Source organism: Phoenix dactylifera, chromosome 3, assembly GCF_051530095.1.
Source record: "Phoenix dactylifera cultivar Ajwa chromosome 3, Ajwa_hap1_PhDact_Kaust_v1.1, whole genome shotgun sequence".
NCBI classification, from domain to species: Eukaryota; Viridiplantae; Streptophyta; class Magnoliopsida; order Arecales; family Arecaceae; genus Phoenix; species Phoenix dactylifera.
The window spans coordinates 54127019-54147102 of NC_143192.1; the positions used below are offsets into that span (position 1 = coordinate 54127019).

The 20084-nt window shown below is 40.9% G+C and overlaps 1 protein-coding gene across 1 annotated transcript; it reads left to right on the forward strand.

The window, feature by feature from the left end:
- Positions 1-3886: 3886 nt before the first annotated feature.
- LOC103715446 (uncharacterized) lies at positions 3887-19116 on the forward strand. Its single transcript, XM_089929958.1, has 2 exons — positions 3887-7264; positions 16162-19116. The coding sequence occupies exons 1-2, from the start codon at positions 4153-4155 to the stop codon at positions 18801-18803; spliced, it is 5754 nt and encodes a 1917-aa protein (XP_089786084.1). The 5' UTR covers positions 3887-4152; the 3' UTR covers positions 18804-19116.
- The last annotated feature ends 968 nt before the right edge of the window (positions 19117-20084 follow it).

Sequence of the window (20084 nt, forward strand, 5' to 3'; positions counted from 1 at the left end):
GGACTTGGGCGGAGTAAAAGAAAAAGAATATTTGAGCTACGGGCCAGATTGAAAACCCATTATTTAAATTACTGGGCCTGAATAGAAACAAGCCGAGTGACTGAATCAGGCTAAGGGCCTGTTCCAGAAATTAATTAAGTTCTAAGCCTAAATGAAAATGGGCCCAGTAACTGAATCATACAAGGGGCCTGAATCAAAATTGAATAAACTTTGGGCCTGAATGCAAATGAGCCTAGACCTAAACCAAAAATTGATGAGACCTGAACTAAATATTGGGTCAGACCTAAACCAGAAAATTGATTAGACCAGAATCTGACATTGGGTCAGACATAAATCAGAAAACTTGATTGGACCAGAACCAAAGATTTGGGTCAGACCTGAACCAAAAATTGGGTTAGACCTGATCCAGAAATTTAAGTAGGCCATGGGCCTGGATATAATTGAGCCCGGTAATTGAACCAGAAATTTATCAGGCCATGGGCCTGAATGAAGGGTTAGTTTATAATTGGACCATGGGGCTAAAAAGGAAATATGTGTCATTTGGATGGACCGTAAATTATGAAAAATAAAAAGAATATTAAAGAATTGAATTAAGGAAAGGGTGTAATTATATAGAAATAAAATATAATAATTAGAGGTGGAAAAATAGTAGAAGAAGTAGAATAAAAGTTAAATAAATTAATAAAAAATTAAAAGACCAAGTAACAAATAATTGGATTGTTGTGTTATTGTTAGGTGTTGAAGAATTGACATCTAAACCTAAAAATTGGTGAACGAACTGTGGTAAGTAACCTTGGCACGATCTTATTGATTTCAAATCACTATTTAACTGTACATATGAAATTATAAAATTGTATTTGATATGATGTATTTTCTCAAAATTAGGATCAAGCATAGGATTGCATGTAACTCATAAATTTGATTAAATAGCATTCCTTCATGAATATATAATTGGGTCTGAATTATGATTATGATAGATTGCTTGAAAATAAAATTTGTGGCATGATCATGAATTTTATAAATTACGATGCCATTTGTCATTTTTTAACCTATTATGAAAGTATGATTTGAGAAAAAGAATAATGAATTATGGACTCTCAGATTGTTATGTACGGCTATCGCCAGCAGGTTATAGTAGCTCGGCATACGGCCCTCGCCAGCAGGTTATAGTAGCTCGGCATATAGCCTTCGCCAGCGGGTTACAGTAGCTCGGCATACGGCCCTCGTCAGTGGGTTACAATAGCTTGGCATGGGCCCTTGCCAGCGAGTTATAATAACTCGGCATATGGCCCTATCACAGATAATAATAGTGACTATAGCTATACTACCATCTGAGAGTACAGCTTTCAAAGCATAGAATAATGACAATGTTTTATGATGCGCATCCATATTTATGAACTTGCATGATTGGACATGCATTGCTTTATGACTGATTTGGAATCGGGTCGTGATAGGACCAGTTGGCAATGGCCGTTTGATGGCACCTGTGGCTGGAAAGGAATTCGATCGGGAGTCTTTCTTCGGAAACAATCTTCCATCAATACGATCCTGCAAAGCCCTGCTCTCTTTTACTCAGTGGGAAAGCTTGTGCTCTGAGAAAACCAAAGACAGCTATCAATCTCTGCGGGGTCTTCTTGGCTCTCTTCTGATGAAATAATTCTTAGGCAACTTATTTTTTAATCTGTAACTTTTATCTTGTTCTTCTTGCTTTGTAAATTCTGTTCCTTTTAAGTAGCAGGGGGAAGCACTTTGCTTCCTCCATTTCCTTCTAACAAAAAAAAAAAAAAGAATGATTCAAGTATTATTCAGGATTGTATCAACAATATTAACATCAGTGTCAAGCTTCTGCTATGCCAAGACTCACGGAGGAATTTAGAAGTCACCACTTAACGACAAGAAGAAGGTCATTGCGTAAGGCTAGATGCTTCAACTTTATAGATCTTCCACGGGCTTTGATTGGTTTTTTGGGATCCATCATTGACGGACCTTTCTCCAGTGCATGAGAAAGCACCGAGAGCCACGGAAGAGACCAAACCGAACAACGATGAGGTCAAACGTTTGATTATTCCATGTAGAACTTCCAGTCTATTATTGGAGAATTGATGAGCGTTAGTCGTAGATATGACGTCCCTCCGGACGTTAAAGACTAGGATCTCAGTGCCCAGACTATGGATCTCTCTCTGAAAAGTATACTAGACCTTCATATTCTTCTTTATGATATCTTCCACCATTTGCAACAAAGAATTGCTCACAGTCTGTAACTTTCAAGGAAGCAAAATTTTCAACGTGTGCAACACTTCTACAAGAACAGCTTAGTTCCCTAAAATTCTACTCGGTCAAACAGTTAGAAAGCAGCGTGAGTGCAATTTCTCAGCAAAAGAATCAAGCTGGAAAAACGAGTTGTCATTCAACATGGAAAGTAGCATCCCCAATTGATAGCCAGGTAAATTAAGTCTGTCATGCCCGTGTGACGTCGGGCATGACTCTCTCTCTCACATTCTCTGACCTTGGATTTTGGATCAAAATCTTCTTCCAGTAATATGACCCCGCTCTTTTCTCACAATGGGTGACTTGTGTATATGCTTGAATCGCTGACATATTATTTTATGAGATTCAGCAACAAAACTATATATATTGCTAATTAAATTCTATTTAATCTGAAAATACTATCCTTATAAGCGCAACATCAAAACTTTAGCAATATCCATAAATAATCATTAAAATATTATAGATTTTTTGCAATAATTTTTAAAATAACTAGTATAGAATAAAAATTTCTTTCAGCAATTACAAGATACTGTTACCATACAGTTACTTTTAATAATACTCCTGATGAACCCTGGGTGGCCTTTTTTCCAGCCTCCCTTATCCTCAAAAAAAAAAAAAAAAAACAACAACACTCGTGATGAACCACCAAAATATTATATATTTGTTATAATATTTTTGGAACCGTTACTAGAAAGCATTTATTGTAATTGATTTTGCCGAGTATTACTAAAATTTAATTGTTATAGATTTTGTTTGTTGCAGTGATGCAGAATTTTCAGTCTATTATTGGAGAATTAAGGTGCTTTAGTGATATGATGTCACTCTAGAGGTTAAAGGTTAGGATACAGAAGCCCAGACTATGGATAACTTTTTTTAAATATATTGGACCTTTATATTCTTCTTTAATGTTCTACCATTGCAACAGAGAATTTTTCACCGTTTCCATCATTTTCAAGAGAGCAAAATTTTCAACATATGCGAAACATCAACAAGAATAGCTCAGTTCTCTAATAATCTACTCGGTCAAATATTTAGAAAGAAACATCGCTGAAATTTCTCAGCAGAAGTGTTTAACTTGAGAAAATAGCGTCTCCAATTGATATAACCATGTAAACTAAGTCGTCATGTCGTGTGAAGTCGTGCATAACTCTCGCTTGTCTCTCTCTCTCTCTCATTTTCGACTATGGACTTTGGATCAAAATCTTCTTAAGAAATTTACGAAGCCGGATGTTATATATTATTATTTTTTTTAATGCAAAGGGAGGGTTAGACCACCTTTTTTTATTAAAGGGGAATATATACAGAAGTTTTGTATTACAAAGGAAAACTGCGTTGGCCAGTTACCAAGAAGGCAGTTCCCGAAGACACAAATAAAATTTATTTTTTATTAATAATTTTTTTTAATAGCTAAATACATAAATTCTTATAGTGATCTTTATCAGTTTCCAGTATCATTGGTGTCTCGTCCTTGATAAACTGGAAATGCGTTGCTGATCTCTTCGTTGATCCAAGTCAGCTAAGTCGGTATGCTCACTCGCGAATAAATTTTCCCATTGGGCGGCTAAGCTCGTTTTAGCCAAAGATCCAAAGAGCTCGGTGCAATGTTCAATGAAAGAGACTTTGATTTGATCCTGTTTGACTAAAAGGACGTCATGGTGCTTGACAAAAAGGTCAAAGTATGAACTCTAAAAATTGGCAAAATCAACATAGAGGGCAGACATTAAGATTTTTTAATTTTTTCACGCCCTTCAACCAAGCTTCCTTTGACTCCCTGTCGACATCCTCCCTACCCCTCCTTCATTCATTATATATATAAGCAATACTCCATTTAGCTGTGAAAACAAAGTAACAAAACCAATCTCTCTGAAATCCTCCATCTTAGTCATGGAGAGAGTCCATATCCAACCTTTTCTCCTCCCCATCCTTTTGTTCTTCTCCCTCTCCTTTTTGGAGGCCGAAGCACAGAGCGAAGCACAAGCTCTCCTCAAATGGAAGTCCAGCTTGTTTCAGGCAGATGCTCTGAGCTCATGGTCCCTTGCCAACTCTACCAGCGCATGCAGATGGTTTGGTGTCCGCTGCAACTCCGCAGGCAGCATCGTGCAGCTGAGCTTACCCAATGCCAACCTCAACGGCACCCTCGATGAATTCGACTTTGCTTCTCTGCCCAGCCTCACCATGCTCGACCTCAATACCAACCTCCTCAACGGCTCCATTCCTTCAAATATCTCTGCTCTCTCCAACCTCACCTCTTTAGACCTCAGCAGCAACTATCTCGCTGGGCCGATCCCATATCAGCTCAGCAATCTCCGAAAAGTGCGCCATTTAAATCTTGGATTCAATTCCTTGGAGAACCCAGACTACACCAAGTTCACCCCATTGCCTTCAGTGACAAACTTATCTCTATACAACAACAGTCTGACAGGGAAATTCCCACCATTCGTACTCAACTGCACCAATTTAACGTACCTTGACCTCTCATATAACAACCTGATGGGTAAAATACCCGACTCACTCTCGACCAATCTATTTTACCTCGAGTCCCTGAATCTTACCGATAACTTCTTTGAAGAAGTCATTCCCGTTTCCCTTGCAAATTTGCCGAGGCTTCAAAACCTTCATATTGGATCGAACAATCTCACCGGAGGGATCCCGCCTATCCTCGGGTCCATCTCCGGCCTTCGAATACTCGAACTCTATAACAATTCACTCGGTGGACCGATCCCTTCTTCTCTAGGGCAGCTGCGGATGCTTGAGCGCATCGATATCAAAGCAGCAGCATTGAACTCCACTATTCCTCCGGAGCTCGGCCTGTGTACTAATCTCACCTACCTTGAGCTGTCCCTCAATCAACTCACAGGTGGCCTGCCACAATCCTTCTCGGTGCTAACCAAAATGAGCGAGTTCGTGATCTCGGGCAATTCGCTCTCTGGTGAGATCTCGCCGGACTTCTTCACAAATTGGACGGAGCTTATTTCCTTCCAGATACAGAACAACGAGTTCGTTGGGCGAATCCCACCGGAGATTGGATCGGCCACAAAGCTGCAATTCCTATTCCTCTACAACAACCACCTATCAGGTCTAATCCCTCCAGAGATTGGGAGGTTGGCCGACTTGCAGGTGTTGGATCTGTCGGCAAATTTTCTTAGCGGTCCAATCCCCAAAACAATAGGAAACCTCACACAGCTCACTTCCCTGGCCCTCTTCTACAACAGCCTGAACGGCACAATCCCAGCAGAGATCGGAAACATGACGGCACTGGCTACTCTAGACTTCAACACCAACCAATTGGAGGGGGAGCTGCCGGCCACCATTGCCCAGCTTCCAAATCTTGAGCTCATATCAGTCTTCGACAACCACCTCAGCGGTGGCATCCCTCGAGACCTCGGCCAGAATGGGCGTCTGTACAATGTCAGCTTTTCAAACAATAGCTTCTCAGGGGAATTGCCTCCAGCTTTATGCAACGGCTTCGCTCTTCAGCACTTCACAGCGGATCACAACAACTTCACAGGCTCGCTGCCGGCTTGCTTGGGCAACTGCTCGGGACTTCTCCGACTCCAGTTGGGGTCGAACCACTTCTTTGGGTCGATTCCTTCAGAGTTAGGTGATGCTACCCAGCTCACTTATCTTGATCTTTCAGAAAACAAATACACTGGTCCGATACCAACCAAGCTTGGTAATCTTGCCCAGCTCACTTATCTTGATCTTTCAGAAAACAAACTCACCGGTCCGATACCAACCAAGCTTGGTAATCTTGCCCAGCTCACTTATCTTGATCTTTCAGAAAACAAACTCACTGGTCCGATACCAACCAAGCTTGGTAATCTTGCCCAGCTCACTTATCTTGATCTTTCAGAAAACAAACTCACCGGTCCGATACCAACCAAGCTTGGTAATCTTGCCCAGCTCACTTATCTTGATCTTTCAGAAAACAAACTCACTGGTCCGATACCAACCAAGCTTGGTAATCTTGCCCAGCTCACTTATCTTGATCTTTCAGAAAACAAACTCACCGGTCCGATACCAACCAAGCTTGGTAATCTTGCCCAGCTCCAATCACTGCACTTGAACAAAAACAGTTTGATTGGTCCAATACCAAACGAAATTGGTAGTCTTGCCCAGCTCCAATCACTGCACTTGAACAATAACAATTTGATTGGAGAAATACCTTCTTCATTGAAGAACTGCAAGCAGCTGGTTGTTTTGGACCTCGGGGACAATGGAATCTCTGGAAATATTCCAGAATGGTTAGGAGAGAAACTTTCATCATTGAGGGTCCTCTGTCTAAGATCGAATATGTTAAGTGGTAGCATTCCTCCTCAGCTATCACTTCTGTCTTCGCTTCAGCTCTTAGGCCTTGCAGACAATAATATCTCTGGAAGTATCCCGCAGAGTTTGGGCAAACTCACTGCGATGGTAGAAGGCATGCAAGAAAGGAAAAAAACAACGAACTCCTTGTACCCCTTTTACTACAGAGAGAGCGTTTCTATAGTCTGGAAAGGAAGAGAGGCTGCTTTTCAAAAAACGCTTTCATTAGTTGTGGGAATCGATCTTTCCGGGAATTATCTCCGTCATGCGATCCCTACAGAGCTAACAAATCTTTCAGGGCTGGTTTTTCTGAATCTCTCAAGAAATCTTTTGGATGGAAGTATTCCAAAGATGATCGGTAACTTAAAAAAACTAGAAATTCTTGACCTGTCCATGAATTACTTGTCAGGTACAATTCCTCCGAGCATCTCTTCTCTGACATTCTTAGATTCCTTAAACTTATCAAGCAACCACTTGTCGGGACGGATACCATCCGGTCATCAACTACAAACACTTGATGATCCATCCATCTATAGTGGCAATGGTGAACTTTGTGGATTTCCCCTCACCAAAAGTTGTTCAAGTATCCAAGCATCCGATGTTCAATTGTTAACTGATGATGATGATGAAAAAATATGGTTGTATCTTAGCATGGGACTAGGATTTGTGGTGGGATTTTGGGGGTTCTTTGGTATTTTATTCTTTAAGAGATCCTTGAGGCTTGCCTATTTCCGATACATTGATGATATATATATATATATATATATATATATATATGATAGCTTCTCTAGGATATCAATGAGGAACATGTAAGGACTGCAGACTTTTTTTTTCGTGATGTAATGTAAGGATCGCAGACTTGTTCTTGGTAGATTGGCATGTTCATCTCCCATGAGAAATTTGGTATGTTCTACATGAATTTTCCATCCTTATGTTTCCAAACTAGTATTCTATAGGAAGATTATTGCTGGTTCTGCAGAAATAAAATACTAAATTAAAATGAGATTCAAGCTTTACAGAAAATAAGAAACAACTCGAATGCTGAAGGCGTCCTTGGGGTAATCTCGTAGTTCCTATGGGGCGGAGACGATGGGATCAGTCCATGGATTTTCCTTCCTTTTGCCACATTTCGCTCAAAGGGTTGAAGAGAGATAGTGCATCAAGCTATTCACAAAGGCCAATTTGATCTTCTTCCTCAGGGATCCTAGATGAGGAACCTAAGAGAGCCGCCGACTCCAACTATCATCCATGTACAATCCAAACTTGATCTCACCAACTGACAATCCTACTTCCTCTATATTCTTGGCAACCCATCTTTTTGTCTCATAAAGTCTTTTGGTGGCATGTTTCGATCCTCTTCCCTATTATATAGAAAAAGTGAGCCACCGGTATACTATCATTATTGCCTGGACAATTAGACATCCAACTTGTAGAGTATGCATGAAAGAGTCAAATGCTTCTTCTATTCTTTTCTTTGGTGCGGCCGGGCCATCCTGCGCTTGAATTAGAGGCCTTAATCCAAAATTCTGTAGAAGCAAATTAAAAGGGTAGACAGCACGCATGATAAATAGTTTTTTTTTTTGAACGATCATATATGATAAATAGTAGAATGGCAACGTATAAAGGCTTCTGCTTCCTCTATTTAGCTAAAGCAAAAGCACTCACCATGCATGCCCAGAATGAGAATTAAAATCAGAAATTCAGTCCCAACTATGGTCTCAACTGCACCATTAACCAAAATAATCACAACCTAATCAATTATGTTGACCTGAAAGCAGAACTTAATTTACTAATATAATACGTAGTTTCACTCAAAAAGAAAAGGGGAAGAAAGACCACTAGGTCAAATAAAACCATAGAATAGAGACATTCGTGGTGGACGATGAAGATCGCTGAGAAGTGCGAAGGAAGTTGATCATGATGGAAAGCGTTCGACAACAGTGTTTAAATCTGCTGCATCAAGAGTTGGTTTAGGAGTTGGTGATTAGCCAGCAAAATAATACTTTATAAGATGACCAGAAAGAACTTCCATTAAAATCTCCTTTAGCCATGCCCAGATTAATTAAGGCTGCAAATGGGTCGGGTCGACCCGAGACCCGACCCGACCCGACCCGTGTAGACCCGACCCGACCCGAATTTTAGGACCCGCGGGTCCGGGTCGGGTCCTAAAATTGGACCCGAATCATTTTCTGGGTCGGGTCTGGGTTTACCGAAGGGACCCGACCCGACCCGAATGGACCCGAAGAGAGAGAGAGAGAGAGAGAGAGAGAGAGAGGGGGAAGCAAAAGAGATTTTTTTTTTTGTGTGTGTGTGTGTGTGTTTGTGGGTTGGGGGGGGAGTAGGATTCAAGCGTGGAAGGATAGCAACAAGCATAAAATCCAAAGGAACCTCGGCCCGTTAGGATTCTATCTCCATCTATTACACTGTTGATACCTCTGGTGTCTCGGTAGCTGGCTTTTTTTTTTACCTTCTGTTTTCTGGTTTTTGTTTCTTTTAACTTTTGCAGAGAGGAAGTGAGGGAACACTGAACTGAATATGGGTCGCGCCAGTTTTCTGCAATGGAAGTGGATTTTGGAAGAAGGTCTGGGATTTTTTTTGTCCTCGTGAGAGGGGAGCTGGAAGACACCAAGTTCCGTCCAATCAGTCATATAGATAAAAAATAGTGTGATATGAAATTTGGCTTGTAGACCGACTTAGTTATAAGTCATGGGTCATCTGTTCTGACCGGAGGTCAATTGCAAGTCATGGGTCACCCAGCATCTCATAATTATGATATGACCAAATTAGATTTGCCCAAATTTTTTTTCTAAAACACAAAAAAATGGACCCGATCGGACCCGAACCCGACCCGACTCGGACCCGAACCCGATCCGGACCCGACTCGGACCCGACCCAACCCGACCCGATTTTCAACCGGGTCGGGTCTGGGTCCAAAATTAGGACCCGAACAAAAAATCGGGTCGGATCGGGGTCACTTAGGACCCGACCCGACCCGACCCATTTGCACCCCTAAGATTAATTGATGTAAAATAAAAATGTTAAATGAGTAATGCTATGTTGCTCCCCTTTCATGCGTCGGAACAATACTCTTACCATATGGCGAGAGATGAAAAGTGCAACTCATAGATGTACTCAGTCGATGATGATGTTGACAAATCATCAGTTGTAGACCCTATAAACTATTTGTGAGTGCATAATGGGTACCCCGAAATATTTTTCATGCTAGAGATTTCCCATCCTATCACTATCAAGTTCGCCAGTTCTGGTCCTATGCAAACAATGCACTTACCCCCCCTTTCCGTGGTGTCCTATATCAAATTTAGTTTTATTATAACAAAACTTTATCTACTAAAATTGCATATTTGTTATCAATCAGAAAAAAGGGAAAAAGAAGACAATGGATAGCTGTTAGCAAATCATATGAATCAGCTAACTCATAAGTTTCCCTTCAGATGAATTTCCTCGACGTTTTACCAGTGCAAAAAATGGATAGGCCGGTGCAAGATTTTTATGGATGTCTTTAATGGCAGAATAGAGAATGCCATGATGGGTCTGTTTCAAGATGAGTCAAATAGAGCGAATTAGCTCTTGCGAGCGTGAAAGTGGTTGTTTAACGGCTTTTAGTTTATGTTCTTTGACCAATTTATGAAAAATAGTAGCATGAAATATTTCATAGCTGACTCGTTTGGGAGGTTGTGACACCCTTTTAAAGGAGAATTTTTTATGTAGTTATTAGTGAGAAATAAGCAATTAACAATGTATTAACTAAGGAAATAAGGATGATTTGGCATTAAGGATCGTGCATTATGCAAAATGATACTTCATTGCACATCAGCCATATACAGATAACAACTTTTGAAATAAAGCTGGGCATATTTTTTGAAGGATAAACACCGTAAAAAAATCTAATTAGCTTATATACCCGTCGGAGTCTGCTTCTTCGCCAATGCATCATCAGGCTGGGACAGGCGTCTTCGGCCGGCCCACAAGCCCACTAACTGGGCTAGAGTATTGGGCTGGGCCTAGCCACTTCGGGCCGGCCCACGAGCCGTAAAAGCAATTTGTTCTGGGTTATTACAGCCTTCCCCTCACTTGTACGTCTTCCAAGCACCAGCCTTAGATCAGCACTGAGAAAGGCAGCAAGTAAGCGAGGGAAAGAGAGATTCAGAGAGAGAGAGTGAGGGCGTCAGTGGGAAGAGAGCTTTCTAGGAATGTGGCAACTCTTCGGGAGTTTACAAGGAGAAGCGTTGAGAAGCTCTGTGGCTTTTCTAGGCCGTGGTTTTTAACTGCTCTCAGTGGACATAATGCAGATATCATTAATTGAACTAACAAAGTACTGCAATTCTCTTAAGAGCCCCCCTGCTCGCCTGCTCCAGCCAAATGGCTTCCTAAAGTGATTCTAGATTTGAAAACAAAAGCTAGTCTGCCAGTGGATTATATACCTATGTACTAGCATGTAACTCCTTATGCAGAAGAGGATTCTATATCAATAGATTTCATAAGGTACATCATAATGTTGAATTAAATTAAATATTTTAAACTTTTTTGAAAACTGCGCCGCATTTAATTCCCACTTTTTTTTTTCCCGATTTCTTTCCTTTTCGCGCGATTGAACCGGGTCAGTGGGCTCTTTGCTACTTTTGGCCCGCGACTGCTTTGACTTGGTCAACGGCCAAGTGTCAAGCATCCGCGCGCAAACAAGGAAACAAACATGAAAATAGGCGGTAGGATCAAAGGAGTTAAAGAAGACATGTTATCAATCCGCAGGAGGAGATTCTGCTTCTTTTGGCCCGCATCTGCTTTAACTTGGTCAACGCCTGTTATTTTTTTTTGGTAGCCCACAAGCGTATATAAAGGGCTTCAAAGATCATTTCAAACGCAATACAAAATTTCTCTTCTCCCTCTTGTTCTTAATCACTTCTCCTCTTAATTTTAATTATTTTTCTGAGTTTCTTTTGAGCTATCTGCAAGCGTGAACGTGCTCTTTTTTCTTTTTTGGAGGGCACTGATGGGGAAGACGTGGTTCTGTACTGGGTTGGGGGGCATAAACTTTTTTGGGACAGCGTGTCAGCGTGCTTCGATCCATAGGTCATCTTCCTTCATTTCTTCATTTTCTTATTCTATTGTTAAGTAAATAATTTGCTAGTTTGTTCTTCTTGTTTACTGTTTATGAATATTATAAATATTGAATTATTGATTTATGAATTATATTTGTGCATCTAGACTAACAATTCAAAAAAGTTCATGTGCTGTTAGCACTAGATTTTAAATTGCAACATTTATTAGATATTTTGCTACATATTGCATACATAATCTTGGTATGATATCACAATTTCCACATATTGCATGCACAATCTTGGTATGATATCACAACTGCTACATATTGCATGCACAATCTTGGTATGATATCACAACTGCTACATATTGCATGCACAATCTTTGTATGATATTACAACTGCCACATATTGAATGCACAATCTTAGTATGATATCACAACTGCCACATATTGAATGCACAATCTTGGTATGATATCACAACTGCCACATATTGCATTCACAATCTTGGTATGATATCACAAGTGCTACATATTGCATGCACAATCTTGGTATGATATCACAACTAAGGCTGCAAATGGGTCGAGTTGATCGGTGACCCGATCCGACCTGACCCGACTCGAATTTTAGGACCCGCGGATCCGGGTCGGGTCCTAAAATTGGATCCGAATCATTTTTTGGGTCAGGTCTGCTGAGTTACGCCCTGTTCGATTCGACGTTCGCAGCGGAATTCGAACGGGACATCGTTCATCGTATGAACGCGCCTCGGATCGTAGAATTCAAAAATTTTTCCGGATCAAAATCCAAAAGATCTTTGAACTCATTAGGGAGGTGAGATTAGAATCTGAGGAGGGTTGATTAAGATTTATGAAACTGAAACAAAAATCAAAAGTTTTAGATTTGAAGATCTCATCTTCAAATATTCTGCAGGTGTAGAACACCGCAGCCTGATGATCTATTCTAGGTTCCTGTTTGAGCCGCACAATTGTTCGGCCTCTACAGGTATCCATACGAGGATCTAATCATCTGAGATAGGGTCTTACCGGAGTGCTAGTTCCTTACAAAGACCTCTTATGACTATCAAATAGATTGGAAGAAATCTGCAACATACCTCCTTGAAGAAGAACCCTTTCTTCTTTGATCTTACTCGCAATGGAGGAAGAGGAAGGAGGAACCTTTGCGCGTGGATCTTCCTTGCCTTGATGCCGTGGAAGAAGATGATGCAAAGGACCCCCTTGCCGAATTGATCTCTTCCTAGGTTCTTCTTCTTTCTTTCTTTCCAACACTTGGAAGAAGATGAACTTGATCTTCCTTGCTGCCGTGGGAAGAAGAGGGGAAGCCTCTTGCTGCCGTGGGAAGGGAGAAGAAAAGAGAAAGGGAGGCGTGGAGAGGAAGAGGAGAGAATTTTTTAATAATGTCTCCCTTGCTATCCTTTTATAGATTGGGTTTAGAGCTTCTCCTAATCTTATTAGGAGTATGGGACTATAACCCACCCTTGGATTAATGCCAAGTGTCCAATCCTTGTGCTCATAGATGCATGACATGTGTCCACTTAATCAATTGATTAATTTTCTAATCATATTAGGATTCCTAATCTTATTAGAAGAATTAATTGATTTGGGAGCATGCATCCTACGACGCCATATGGACTTTAAAGTCCGCATAGTGTGAACACGACTTAAGTCATATTCATCCTACGACGACATGTGGTCTTTAAAATCCGCACAATCCTTGGTTTAATCAAATTGACCCAATCATGAACCTAAATCAATTTGCAACGAAAAGGTCATCGCGTGAGGCTAGATGCTTCAACTTTATAGATCTATGTGTCTGTCATTTTTTATTTCTTTTTGCTGAAAAAAAGGGGAAGGGGAGAGAAAGAGATAAGCCATCCCCGCGTAGCAGCCCCCACCCTGTCAGGAGAATGTTCGATGCGGGCAGAAATGACCGTGTGTTGGGCACCCCGGCCGGTTTTACTCATACCCTCCCCACCCGTGGGCCCGGCTCAGTTACTTCTTTGGGCTCCGGCACGAATACCACATATGAGTACGTCACATCTGGCACCACCGAGGCTACCAGCATAGTAATACGCCCTTTCAGACCCCGTGTCCGAGCAGAGAGCATCCGGTTTCCACAATTTAATCGACGCCTATGTGTTTTGAACTCGGAACTACTTGGTTAGAAGTAAGACCATGCTCCAATTAGGCTACCACCTCAGTTGCTGTGTCTGATATTTTCAAGAAAGCAAAATTTTCGACGTGTGCAACACTTCTACAAGAACAGCTCAGTTCCCTAACGTTAGAAGGCAGCGTGAGTGCAATTTCTCAGCAGAAGAATCAAGCTGGAAAAACGAGTTGTCAACTTGTCATTTAACCTGGAAAATAGCATCCCCAATTAATAGCCAGGCAAATTAAGTCTGTCATGCCCATGTGAAGTCGGGCATGACTCTCTCTCTCTCTCTCTCTCTCATTCTCTGACCTTGGATTTTGGAGCAAAATCTTCTTTTAGTAAGATGGCCCCGCTCTTTTTCTCACAATGGGTGACTTGTGTATAAGCTTGAATCACTGACATATTATTTTATGAGATTCAGCAACAAAACTATATATATTGCTAATTAAATTCTATTTAATCTGAAAATACTATGCTTATAAGCGCAACATCAAAACTTTAGCAATATCCATAAATAATCATTACAATATTATAATTTTTTGCAATAATTTTTAAAATAACTACTATAGAATAAAAATTTCTTTTAGCAATTACAAGATGCCGTTACCATACAGTTACTTTTAGCAACACTCCTGATGAACCCTGGGTGGCCTTTTTTCAGCCTCCCTTATCCTCAAAAAAAAAAAAAAAAAAACTCCTGATGAACCGTGAAAATATGATATATCTTTTATAATATTTTTAAAACTGTTGCTAGAAAGCATTTATTGTAATTGATTTTGCCGAGTATTACTAAAATTTCATCGTTATAGATTTTGTTTGCTATAGTGAAGCAGAATTTTCAGTCTATTATTAGAGAATTAAGGTGCTTTAGTGATATGCTGTCACTCTAGAGGTTGCAAGTTAATTAGGATCCCTAAGCTGAGACTATGCATAACTTTTTGAAAAATATATTGGACCTTCATATTCTTCTTTAATGTTCCACCATTGCAACAAAGAATTTTTCACTATTTCTATCATTTTAAGAGAGCAAAATTTTCAATATATGCGGCACATCTACAAAAATAACACAGTTCCCTAATAATCTACTCGGTCAAACATTTAGAAAGTAACATCGATGAAATTTTTCAACATAAGTATCCAACTTGAGAAATTGTCCCCAATTGATATAACCATGTAAAGTAAGGCGTCATGCTATGTAAAGTCGTGCATGACTCTCTCTTCTCTCTCTTTCTCTCGGTCATTCCCGACTACGGACTTTGGATCAAAATCTTCTAAAGAAATTTACGAAGCAGATGTTATATATTATCTTTTTTTTTAATGCAAAGGGAGGGTTAGATCACCCTTTTTTATTAAAGGGGAATATATACAGAAGTGTTATATTGCAAAGGAAAACTGCATTGGCCAGTTACTAAGAAGGTGTTGGCCACAGCAGTTCCCGAAGACAAACTGAAATTTATTTTTTATTAATAAATTATTTTAATAGCAAAATACATAAATTCTTTTAGTGATCTTTATCAGTTTCCAGTATCATTGGTGTCTCGGCCTTCGATAAACTGGAAAATACATAAATTCTCATAGTGATCTTGAGCAGCTAAGCTCGTTTTAGTCGATATGCTCGGTGCAATGTTCAATGAAAGAGACCTTGATTTGATCCCGTTCTTCTAAAAGGCCGTCATGCTGCCTGACTAAAAGGTAAATGTGCAAACCACGTGCTCTGCGCCATGACTTCATCTACTTGATCAAAGTATGAACTCTAGAAATTCGCAAAAGCAACATAGAGGCTGTGTACCGTCACGCAGACATTAAGGGCTCGTTTGGTTCGCGGGAAAAGAAAGGGAAAAAGTGTGGTCAACGGGAAAGTAATGAGATGCCTCTTGTTTGGTTGGAGTTTTCAAAGGAGAGAGAAGGGAAAGTTGTATTCCCATGGGAATGTGATTCCCACATTTCATGGGAAAGTCTTTCCCATGAGAAACATGGGAAAGTTACTTTCCTATGAGGTGGGAATCACTACATTTTTACTTTTTTCCAAAAAGTCCCTTCAGCATTAAAGAAGCATTAAAGAGGTATTAAAAAACTAATTTTTATTAAGGGCATAACAGGAATTATATATAACTTTCCTAGAAAAGTGGATGGCCAACCAAATATAAGCACCTTGGAAATTTGTCACTTTCCCATGGTCAACCAAACATGCCAAAAGTACTTTTCTAGGCATCCTCTTCCTAGGAATTTGTTTTCCAGGAATCATATTCCTGGGAAGGAAAATGCTTCCCGCGAACCAAACGAGCCCTAAGATTTTTTAATTTTTTCACACCCTTCAACCAAGCTTCCGTTTGACTCCCTCTCGGCATCCTCCCCACCCCTCCCTCATTCATAATTTATATAAGCAGTACTCCATTTAGCCGTAAAAACAAAGTAACAAAACCAATCTCTCTGAAATCCTCCATCTTAGTCATGGAGAGAGTCCATATCCAACCTTTTCTCCTCCCCCTTCTTTTGTTCTTCTTCCTCTCCTTTTTGGAGGCCGGAGCACAGAGCGAAGCACAAGCTCTCCTCAAATGGAAGTCCAGCTTGTTTCAGGCAGATGCTCTGAGCTCATGGTCCCTTGCCAACTCTACCAGCCCATGCAGATGGTTTGGTGTTCGCTGCAACTCCGCAGGCAGCATCGTGCAGCTAAGCTTACCCAATGCCAACCTCGACGGCACCCTCGATGAATTAGATTTTGCTTCTCTGCCCAGCCTCACCAAGCTCGACCTCAATACCAACCTCCTCAACGGCTCCATTCCTTCAAACATCTCTGCTCTCTCCAACCTCACCTCTTTAGACCTCAGCAGCAACTATCTCGCTGGGCCGATCCCATATCAGCTCAGCAATCTCCAAAAGGTACGCCACTTTGATCTTGGAGCCAATTACTTGGAGAACCCAGACTACACCAAGTTCAGCCCGCTGCCTTCGGTGACAGACTTGTCTCTCTGCGTCAACAGTCTGACAGGGAAATTCCCACCATTCGTACTCAACTGCACCAATTTAACGTACCTTGACCTCTCGCAGAACAACCTGACGGGTAAAATACCCGACTCGTTGTCGACCAATCTAGTTTATCTCGAGTCCCAGGATCTTACCGCTAACTTCTTTAAAGGAGTCATTCCCGTTTCCCTCGCGAATTTGCCGAGGCTTCAAAACCTTCATCTTGGACTGAACAATCTCACCGGAGGGATCCCGCCCATCCTCGGGTCCATCTCCGGCCTTCGAATACTCGAACTCTATAACAATTCACTTGGTGGACCGATCCCTTCTTCTCTAGGACAGCTCCGGATGCTTGAGCGCATCGATATCAAAGCAGCAGCATTGAACTCCACTATTCCTCCGGAGCTCGGCCTGTGTACTAATCTCACCTACCTTGAGCTGTCCCTCAATCAACTCACAGGTGGCCTGCCACAATCCTTCTCGGAGCTAACCAAAATGAGCGAGTTCGGGATCTCGAGCAATTTGCTCTCTGGCGAGATCTCGCCGGACTTCTTCACAAATTGGACGCAGCTTATTTCCTTTCAGATACAGAACAACAAGTTCGTTGGGCGAATCCCACCGGAGATTAGATCGGCCACAAAGCTGCAAATCCTATACCTCTACAACAACACCCTATCAGGTCCAATCCCTCCAGAGATTGGGAGGTTGTCCGACTTGCTGCAATTGGATCTGTCGGCAAATTTTCTTAGCGGTCCAATCCCCAGAACAATAGAAAACCTCACACAGCTCACTGCCCTGGCCCTCTTCTACAACAACCTGAACGGCGCAATCCCAGCAGAGATCGGAAACATGACGGCACTGGCTACTCTAGACTTCACCACCAACCACTTGGAGGGGGAGCTGCCGGCCACCATTGCTCAGCTTCCAAATCTTAAGCTCTTATTAGTCTGCGACAATTCCCTCTCTGGGCCGGTTCCATCAGAGTTAGGTGATGCTGCCGTGCTCAATACTCTTGATCTTTCAAAAAACAAACTCACTGGTCCGATACCAACCAAGCTTGGTAATCTTGCCCGGCTCCAATCACTGCACTTGAACAACAACAGTTTGATTGGAGAAATACCTTCTTCATTGAAGAACTGCACGCAGCTGGTCGTTTTGGACCTCGAGGACAATAGAATCTCTGGAAATATTCCAAAATGGTTAGGAGAGAAACTTTCATCATTGAGGGTCCTCAATCTAAGATCGAATATGTTAAGCGATAGCATTCCTCCTCAGCTATCACTCCTGTCTTCGCTTCAGCTCTTAGACCTTGCACACAATAATATCTCTGGAAGGATCCCGCAGAGTTTGGGCAATCTCACCGCGATGGCAGAAGGCATTCAAGAAAGGGCAAAAACAATGAACTCCCTGCACCCCTTTTACTACAAAGAGAGCATTTCCATAGTTTGGAAACAAAGAGAGACTGTTTTCCAAAAAACGCTTTCATCAGTTGTGGGAATCGATCTTTCCGGGAATAATCTCCGTCATGCGATCCCTACAGAGCTAACAAATCTTTCAGGGCTAGTTTTTCTGAATCTCTCAAGGAATCTTTTGGATGGAAGTATTCCAGAGATGATCGGTAACTTAAAAAATCTAGAAATTCTTGACTTGTCCATGAATTACTTATTAGGTACAATTCCTCTGAGCATCTCTTATCTGACATTCTTAGATTGCTTGAACTTATCAAACAACCACTTGTCGGGACGGATACCATCCGGCAATCAACTACAAACACTTGATGATCCATCCATCTATAGTGGCAATGGTGAACTTTGTGGATTTCCACTCACCAAAAGTTGTTCAAGTAGCCAAGCATCCGATGTTCAATTGTCAACTGATGATGATGATGAAAAAATATGGTTGTATCTTAGCATGGGACCAGGATTTGTGGTGGGATTTTGGGGGTTCTTTGGTATTTTATTCTTTAAGAGATCCTTGAGGCTTGCCTATTTCCAATACATTGATGATGTATATGATAGCTTCTCTAGGATATCAATGAGGTGATGAAGTGTGATGCAAATCACACCACCTATTATGCACGTGGAGTTGAGTCTGCAGTTTTTTATTTTGAATGAGTTTTGTTTATTTGCTGATGTATACTAGCTGTTAGTAGTGGGTCTTGTGTTACCATGTCTTTAGGAGGCAGCAAAATAATATTTTTTATGATGGCCAGAAAGAACTTCTATTAAAAGCTCTTTATTTGCTGATGTGCACTAGCTGTTAGTAGTGGGTCTTATGTTACCGAGTCTTTAGGAGGCAGCAAAATAATATTTTTTATGATGGCCAGAAAGAATTTCCATTAAAAGCTCCTTTAGTCATGACAAGATCAATCGATGTACAATAAAAATGTTAAATGAGTAATGCTAGCTATGTTGCTCCCCTTGTATGCGTATGAACAATTCTCTTGCCATATGGTGAGGGATAATTAATGCAACTCATAGATTTATTCAGTTGATGATGAAGTTGACAAATCATCAATTATAGATCCTATGAACTATTTGTGCGCGCATAATGGGTACCCTGAAATATTTTCCATGCTAAAAATTTCCCATCCTATCGCTGCCCAGTTCACCAGTTCTGGTCCTATGCAAACAATGTACTTACCCCCCTTGCAGTGGTGTTCTATATAAAATTTAGTTTTATTATAACAAAACTTTATCTGCTAAAATTGTATATTTGTTGTCAATCAAAAAAAGAAAAAAAAACAATGGATAGCTGTTAGCAAATCATATGAATCAGCTAACTCATAAGTTTCCCTTCAGATGAATTTCCTTGACCTTTTACCAGTGCAAAAAATGGATAGGCCGGTGCAAGATTTTTATGGATGCCTTTAATGGTGGAGGACGTCATGATGGGCCTGTTTCAAGATGAGTCAAATAGAGCGAATTAACGGCTTTTTAGTTTATGTTCATTGATCAATTTATGAAAAATAGTAGCATGAAATGTTTCATAGCTGACTCGTTTGGGAGTTTGTGACACCCCTTTAAAGGAGAATTTTTTATGTAGTTATTAGTGAGAAATAAGCAATTAACAATGTATTCACTAAGGAAATAAGGATGATTTGGCATTAAGGATCGTGCATTATGCAAAATGATACTTCATTGCACATCAGTCATATACAGATAACAACTTTTGAAATAAACCCTATCGCTGGGCATATTTTTTGAAGGATAAACACCGTAAAAAATCTAATTAGCTTATATACCCATCGCCTCTTCGGCCGGCCAACAAGCCCACTGGCTGGGCCTGGCCACTTCGGGCCGGCCCACGAGCCCTAAAAGAATT